Source organism: Emydura macquarii, unplaced genomic scaffold (genome assembly GCF_026122565.2).
Source record: "Emydura macquarii macquarii isolate MOO-44397 ecotype Brisbane River unplaced genomic scaffold, CSIRO-AGI_Emac_v2 contig_1041, whole genome shotgun sequence".
In the NCBI taxonomy this organism is placed as follows: Eukaryota; Metazoa; Chordata; order Testudines; family Chelidae; genus Emydura; species Emydura macquarii.
Window position 1 is genome coordinate 1,614,274 of NW_027131178.1, and position 8,624 is coordinate 1,622,897.

Below are 8,624 nucleotides of genomic sequence, written 5' to 3' on the forward strand. Positions count from 1 at the left end.
TAACTCTTTGCAGTCAGCTTTAGATTCAACTTCCTTGAGTAATTTTGTATCATCAGCATACTTTGCCACCTTATTGTTCCCCCCTCCCCCCTTTTCCAGATCATTTATGAATATGTTGAACAGCACTGGTCCCAGTATAGATCATGGGGGGAACCCTCCTATTTGCATCTCTCCATTGTGAAAACTGACCATTTATTCCTAGCCTTTGTTTCCTGTCTTTTAACCAGTTACTGATCCTGGAGAGGACCGTCCCATCCCTCTTATCCCATGACTGCTGAGTTTGCTTAAGAGCTTTTGGTGAGGGACCTTATCCAAGGCTTTCTGCAACTTCAAGTCCAAGTACCTGTCTCCCCAAGCCTGACTGACTGACTGGATCTTATAGCAACTGGAGTGACATGGCTGCATTTTAAGGCAGGTCCTAGAAAGAGGAGAAGTGATTTGCTAGGCTAAGCTCTCCCTGTGTCAGATCACCATTGTCTGTTGAAAACAGCATCTTCTCTCTATGCACATGTGGCTTGTTGCTGGCACCTGCCCCTCCTTGCCGCAGAGCTTCCCTTGACCTGCAGCTGTTTAACTGCTGCCAGTGAAGGGAGAGATCTGGAATGTCAACTGAGCCGGCAGCTTGCTCGGTAGTGGAGAGGGGTCTGACCCCGTCCACCAGAGCCCAGTGCCCCCCATCCAGGAGGAGATCTGCATTTGGTTCAGAAGTTAAGCGGCTCAGCCTGCATCACTAATTTATTATTACAGCAGCTCCTAGTGTGTGTGTGTGTGTGTGTGTTCTCTGCACACTAAGCCTGGGCTCTGACTCAACTTTGAGCCCAACTCCTCCTTCCTTCCATCCACACACACCAGTCTAGCAAGCGCTCAGAACCCGGATCCTGCTGAGGAGTGGATCAGAGCCTGAGTCCTGCTGTGACTTGGGTCCAAGCCCTGTCATTTCGCAGTGTGGACGAAGGTCAAGCCACAGACCTGAACCAGGTGGTCGGTGTAGGGCAGGCTCCCACAGACCCAGGCTTAGTGAGCAGTGTCTACACACCCCTAGAGCCCCTCCATTGGTCTCATCATGGTCCATTAGAGGCTGCTGGGATCCTGCCTCATGCCTGCCCTTCCGTGCTCCCCCTGCTGGCTTCCACTGGCTGGCGTGTGCGGCAGGTTAAGCCCGAGTCCTTCCCCTTTCCTCAGGTGGGGGAGAGGTGAAGGTAAAGGCGAGGGGGGAGGGACAAGGCTGAGGGAGGGAGACCCTACAGGGGGCTCAGGGGAGAGGAACCCCTCTTGGGGCAACTGCCCTTTGTCTCTCATCTCCTGTGCTTCCCCCTCTCCCTTCTGCTGCCACCCTTCCTGTGGGGTGGGGGAAACACAGCCAAGAGAGCGAGCAATGGGGGAGATGCCCCAGCAGTGCTTATTTCCTAGGAGCCTCCAATCACAATGGGTGGGGAGTGGCAGATCTTTGAGTTCCTCCTCAGATGATGACAGCCAGGGGTGGGAGGGAATCCAGGGCCTCCTAGTTATTCGTTGTCCTGTATTCTTGGTGCTGGAGGAACCACAGAGATCAGGACTGTCTTATCCACAGAGCCATGCCCCATTACTTCAGGCCGTGTTTTGGCCCGTGAGGTTGTGTACGCTCCCTCCTGAGCGCAGGGCTTTGGGTGAGCCGATAGCCTCCGGTTAGCTGCACACAGCACGCGCCGTGGGATTGTGTGGTTCACGCTCGCTGGTTCTGTTCTGGCTTTACTCTGCTGTTGACTGCTCCCATTTCTCTCTTCACTGCAGGGTGAGAGATTGGTTTTACCCGTCTGCGGGCTCCCATCCGCCGTGGGTAGTATGATGACGGCCATCCTGGAGCGTATCAGCACCTTGTCCATCAGCGGGCAGCAGCTGCGCCGTCTCCCCAAACTCCTGGAAGAAGGCTTCCCCAAGATGCCTTGCACCGTCGAAGAATCCGACGTGCCCCAGCTCTTCCGGGAGCCATACATCCAGACTGGGTACCGCCCCACGGGCCAGGAGTGGCGCTATTACTTCTTCAGCCTCTTCCAGAAGCACAACGAGGTGGTCAACGTCTGGACCCACCTGCTGGCGGCCTTGGCCGTGTTGCTGAGGTTCAAGGCCTTTGCAGAAGCAGAGGAGCTGTCCTTGGATGTCTTATCCTTGCCTTTGTTCGTCTTCGTGCTGTCTTCTGTCACCTACCTGACGTGCAGCCTCTTGGCCCACCTGCTGCAATCCAAATCGGAGCTGTCTCACTACACCTTCTACTTCGTGGACTACGTCGGGGTCAGCATCTACCAATACGGTAGTGCCCTGGCCCATTTCTACTACAGCTCGGACCAAGCCTGGTATGACAAATTCTGGCTTTTCTTCCTCCCCGCGGCTGCCTTCTGCGGCTGGCTGTCTTGTGCTGGCTGCTGTTATGCCAAGTATCGGTACCGGCGCCCCTATCCCGTCATGAGGAAGGTGTGTCAGGTGATCCCTGCAGGGGTGGCCTTCATCTTGGACATCAGCCCGGTTGCGCACCGGGTGGTCGTATGTCACCTGAGAGGCTGCGAGGATCAGGCCGCCTGGTACCACACCTTCCAGATACTGTTCTTCCTCATCAGTGCTTATTTCTTCTCCTGCCCGGTCCCGGAGAAGTATTTCCCGGGCTCCTGCGATATAATTGGCCATGCCCATCAGATCTTCCACACGTTCCTGGCCCTGTGCACGCTCTCGCAGCTGGAGGCCATCTTCCTGGATTACAAGATCAGGCAGGAGATTTTCCTGACTAGACACGGACCCGTCTCCATCTACCTGTCCTGTGCCTCTTTCTTTGGCCTGGTGGCCTGTAGTGCCATCACTGCTTACTTTCTGCAGTGCAGAATCAAGGCGGGGCTGGCTAAAAGGGATGCCTGAGAGGTCATGGTGGAGACTAGTTAGAGGCTGACTGGGCTGGTACCGACTCAGCAGAAAACAGGGCAGGAGGATAATTTATAGAGACATAACTAACTGATTTGTTTGCATAACACAGTCTGTCTAATTTATAACAGAGGGTGGGTCTCAGACTGGAGCCGTTCCACCAGGGCCCTTCTGTCTAACACAATTTTACTTGAGTGGCTGCTTCTTGCAGCGCCAAGGTGGTTTCTAAGCCAAATCAGTGTACTGAACCAAGGATACTTGAATTGGGCCGAGGTTTCTGGTTTGTTCCATGCTAGTAAATCTGCATGGAATATTACATTGAATATCAGAGAAAACTTCCTAAGGGTTGTTAAACTGTAGAGCAGCCTCCCAAGGGAAGAAGGGGAAGCACCATGGCTAGAATCATTTAAGACTTTGCAAAGCACAGGAGGCTATGCAGTATGGATCAGTCCTGCGCTGTCTGGGGGCATGGACAAGATGACCGACTAGGTCTTTTCCATCTCTGCTATACATGGGCTTGATCCTGCTCCCATTTTCAATAGTAAAATTTCGGTGGGGACAGAATTGGGCCATATGAGTCTAAATTTTCAGGATGCAGCTGCAGAGGTCTGGGTGGCAAAGTGGTATGCAGCATACAGCTGCTCAAGTCCTTTATATATCTCCAAGTTAGATTCTTGTGACCCATGTTCTCTCAACCCTACCCCTCCTCAAATAAATCATACCAGGTTCTTAGGATGACTTTGCTAAATCTTTGTTGTAGAATTGGGCCTGGACCTAAACTCTAGATCCATCTACCCCCAGGCTTTGGGGATGTTCCGAATCAGACCACAACTTTACGCCTCAGACCCATCTCTGCTTCACTGTTTGACTTTGACCCAGGTTTTCTTCCAGAAAACACCTGACACAGTGGTGAGATGAGTGAAATTCCATCTTCTGTCACTGGGGGATTTCACCATGGGTGTTTATAGAAATTCAGTACTAGGGCTGCTCATGAAAATTGAAAACAACAAGGTGGACTGTCTCAGGGGACTGGTCATGGGATATGGAGCCTTTCTCTTGTAGATCTGTTGTTGAGTCCAGCCTGGTTGATAGTGATGCTGGTGACTGTTTGGTGGCATGTCTCAAATGAGTTTGTGCTCGTAGCTCAATTACTAGTGGAGCAAAGAGAATTAACTGGATGGATACTCCCCTTCTGGCCTGGAGCAGTGCTCTTTGATGGGGCATTTTGGGGAAGCTGGCACTTGCCTGTGTTCTGTGCTCTACTTATGAGGGTAAACAGAGGTCTTGAAGGTTGTGAGTCTGCCACATTTCATGAACGCTAAATAAAGGTAGAGATTAAAACATAAACATTGGAGAAAAAACAGTGGGGAGGAAGAAGAAAAACGTATGCTTGTTCACCCTTCGATGATCCAGCATGATGTCCCCTCATGACTCAGAGCAAAATTCTTCTTCCATCTGCACTGCAGATTTCTATTGCATATTCAACTCTGACTGATGCCGGTGGAGTGGACGTACCATAAGGAACAATCCCACACAGGCCAAGAAATGGACTAGATGGCGTAATAAGCCTTTGCCGTCTGCTGCGGGACTGAGCTGTCAGTGGAAGGCCTGCCCATGGATCTAGGGCAGGATATACCCCTGAGACTGTAGTGTAGCCCTCTTGTAACATGGAAACCGGGGTGGGAGACAGTTAAATATTTCATGCTGATTATGGGTCATTCCCTTCTACTGTCCCAGATGAATAACAAAGGTTTGGTTGCTTAGAACTAATTCACCAATTGGAAAAGGCCCTTCTCTGTCTACATTAGTGGGAAGTAGGAAATTGGAGGCTATGAGGCAGATCTTCAGCTGGCATATATTGGCATGGCTGCATTGAAGTCATTGGTGCTTACATCAGCTGTCTAAGAGGCTCTGCCTAGGCACAGTCCTCACAGACTTAACTTGGAAGCATTTGTCTTGTCTGTCCTGCCCTCTCCCAGAGTTAAACCCCAGTTCCCTTGTAGTTGATTGTATCCCTGAGCTACCCAAGTGTCCTGTGCAATATCTCCACACTCAGATGGTCTGAGATCCAGACAGATCTTCACCAGGTGAAAATCCCCATTGACTTCGATGGTGTTATGCCGATTTACTCCAGTGGAGGATCTGGCCCATCAAATCCAAGCAAAGCTGGATTACTTGAGAGCGTTGAAACTGACCTTGGAGGTGGGGCTTAGAGCTGTGACCGAAGCTCAGTCATTAAAAGCCTGAGCTTTAGTGTCTGGTTTGGTTTGGGGGATTTTTTTACTCTTTCATTTGGGTGTGTTATAACAGCCACTAGGGCTCCGTTTTGTTTTGTTAGAAAACCCTTTTTCCAGGGGAAGATCAGTCAGAGAAGGAAATGGTTTGCTGGTGGAGGTGAGCCGTAGACAATGGCAGCTGCAGATGCCTGGCATCTTTGAAAGCCAAGCCATTTATTTAGGTGCCTTTCTGTGGATAAGGTGCCTAAATCTGTGCACCCAAATTTGAAACTACTGGCCTTAATGACAAGTTAAATACATTTATGGAGGTAGCAGGGGAAAGCGGTTGGCTCAAGGGATTACTAATAGGATACAGAGGCTGTGAACTCTGGGTTCCTGATTCAAATTTAGCCCAGGCTGGTAGCGATAAAAAGATGTTTATATGAGAGAGCTGCTTCAGGGGCCTTCGTAAAACTAGTTGTTGGTCTCTTGTCAGTTTTGGGGAGGAGTCCATCAGAGCGGATTTTCTTCTTACGCCTTGTCTACACACTAAAATTGAACCACTGTGACTGTATTGGGTTAAATCAGTACAAGCCCTTAGTGTGGATGCAATTATAATGGTGTGAATATGCTTCTGTACAGGAAGGGGACTAAAGGATTCCGATATAAGGCACCTTTGTACAATATAACTGCATCTACACTAGGGGTTGTACCGGTATAACTATAGTGGGGGGGAAATCACGCCCCTAACCAAAATACTACTTTATGCTTTGTGTGGACCAAACATTAGTTCCACCAAAGGATTTAAACTAGGCTGCACACTCTGTCCCAACAGAGGAGGACACACAAAACGATGCCATCCCAGCAAGTGTTTGCAAAACATAGAGGACGAGAATGTGCATCACTCTTAATGGAAGGACTGAGCCTGATGCTTTCAGTGACATTGTATCGCCACCTACTGGTATCACAAAGCAACTTATTTTTTCCTGTTACCTTTCCTCCTGGGTGGTTTTTTTCAATGTTCCCATGTTAACTCTGTCTGAGCATTCACCTCTGCAGATCAGACTGGCAGCTGATCTCCTGGCGGAATGATGGGGCTGACTTTGCAGGGAACTCCTGACCAACGCTGCTTTTCAGATAACGTCTTAAGGGCACAGGGTGCTTCATCAGCATGAGTTGGCGCCATCCCTGGTGTTCTCAGACCAGACCACGAACCCTCCCTCTTCCCAAGTCGTCTTGTACTTGTGCCTTACACAGCTGGCTGGAGACTTCTCATGTGGACCTTTTCTATGTGCGCTACTGGGCTGGCTAGGAACCAGCAGGTCGCTGACAGTGCTACACTAATCCCATTGAAGTCACTGAGAGTCTTGCCTTTAACTTTGCTGAGGGTTGGTCCCGAGAGGACGTAAATGCCATCATATTGGGCTGTCAGCCCTTTACTCCTTCCACGGCTCACACGCAGCCATTCGCAACTGGTCTTCCTCCCATTCCTAGGATCCTTTGCACCAGTTCTGGGGCCCCACACAAAAGGCTCAGCCAGAACTGATGCAATGGTTCATCGGGCGTCTGATAATGATATGGATGCAAGAGGCTGAGTACATCGCCCTCAGCAGGTAGGCCATGGGAAACAGGATCACGACCCTCCTTGGGGGACATGACTCCCAGGTGGAGACCAAGGGCCAAACCTGTAACAGGTGCAGATCAGCTGAGGATCTGGCCCAGTGTGTATTATACTGCTCACTCTTTGGACTTGCTCATTGGGAATGAGCAGGTTAGAAGCAGCAGCTTTGCCATCTGCGGCCTCCTGATTACACATAGTGGTTGATTTTTACCAAGCGAGCTGACTTGATATTGAAGGTGAAGGGGGGGAGAGTCAATTAACCATGAATTTACTTTGAATGCTTCAGGGACACATGCTTAAAGCTACAGATGTGCCTTGCTATTTACATCTCGTACTGACTGGGTTTTAAAACCATTACTTCCGACTAAACTTGAGTTGTGAGTTTTGCATTTTTTCTTGAGGGGAGAGTGGATGTTATGCTCCAACCATCCCCCGTTTGCCCCCCAACTTTGTATTGTTGAGACCACTGAAAACTTTGTACTGTATTGACAGCTGTTCAGAATCCTCAGTAATAAAATCTATAAAAGCAAGACGATGGGTGTAACGTGAAATCTACAAATCCACAAGTAAGAGGGGAAATGTGCTGGTCATGATTATAAGTTGTTCAGCAGAAAGTTTGGCCTTAAAGAATAGGAGTTGAGAATAATAATAATAAATAAATAATGTGCGTTACTTGTCTTTTATCTGTAGATCTCCAAGCACTTTTCAAGTCTCACAACAAGTAGATATTATCCCCCTTGTGCAGATAAAGCACAAAGTGGTTAACTCATGACTAGCTGGAGAGATTGTAACAGTGCCACAATGGCAGAGCTATGTATACAGGGCCTGATTCAGCAAACTTTAGCGTGTGCTTAAAGATAAGCACAGGAGAGTAGTCCTCATCACGGTCAGTGGGACTACTAAATGCTTAAAGTTCAGCACATGCCTAAGTGCTTTGCTGAATCAAGGCCAGAACTCCTGAGAAGTTCCTCCTTGCTATAGCCATGTAGTCACCTACAACTACACACATTTTCCAGCAAGCTCTTAAACCCTGGGAGCAAAGCTTCAGTCATTCAGGTTGTCTCCAGGAATTGGAGATGGGAATATTTCCTCCTTCTACTATCTAGTTCTTCCCCCTCCCCTCCCCCCCCCTTTATATATAACAACACCTGAGTCTGTGTTTGCCCCATGGCCACTGAACTGTGTTTGCATTTCCTTCCAACAGATGGCAAGATTTCCTCACCCTCAGCTGCAGAAAGCATGCTTTTCCATGCCACGAATGCAGTGTCTTCCTGACTAACTTTCAAATGAACTAAGGGGGAAAAAATGGTTGAATTTGAGTAGATAGCAAGCCAGTGCAGTGTGGCTCCTTCTTACTAAATAGATGTATTTCTGTGCAGGGGATTCCTTTCTTTAAAGTGTTATCAGTCATGGAAGTTACAAAGACAACCTTTTAAAGAGGTAGCTTAGGCTCAAAATCTAAATGTTTGTAAAATACAAAATTGGGCAGATGGGAAATTTACAAAAAAGAATAGGGGATTTAAAAACATCAGCAATGATAGGGATTTTTGGGGGGCAGAGAGGAGAGATTGCTGGGGAAGGGGGGTTATTTATACAGCTCAGCAATGTAGGAAGACCTGAAACTGACTCTAAATAAAAAGTACACCTGACTAACCCAGCCCAAACACAAAGTACAAAGGGTAAAAGCTTCAAGGGGGGAAATTACAGTGAGGTTTGAAGTTTTTTTAAATAACTTCTGGTGTTGTTAATAGCAGTAGGGAAGATTTTACTGAATGCATAACTTGTCACCTGGGGCACCCGGATGCTGAAGTAATGAGCAGCCGGCATTTGCCTTGACTCAAAAGTGTTATCTTGTCTTATTCTTGAAGCTTATTGTTAACACGCATTAAATAGGCCAGGGC

At 48.6% G+C, this 8,624-nt stretch overlaps 1 protein-coding gene across 1 annotated transcript; it reads left to right on the forward strand.

Annotated features, from left to right (window-relative positions):
- The first annotated feature begins 1,770 nt into the window (after positions 1-1,770).
- PAQR8 (progestin and adipoQ receptor family member 8) lies at positions 1,771-7,737 on the forward strand. The gene has a single exon (XM_067544972.1). It carries the CDS (start codon positions 1,822-1,824, stop codon positions 2,881-2,883), a length of 1,062 nt encoding a protein of 353 aa, XP_067401073.1. The 5' UTR covers positions 1,771-1,821; the 3' UTR covers positions 2,884-7,737.
- The last annotated feature ends 887 nt before the right edge of the window (positions 7,738-8,624 follow it).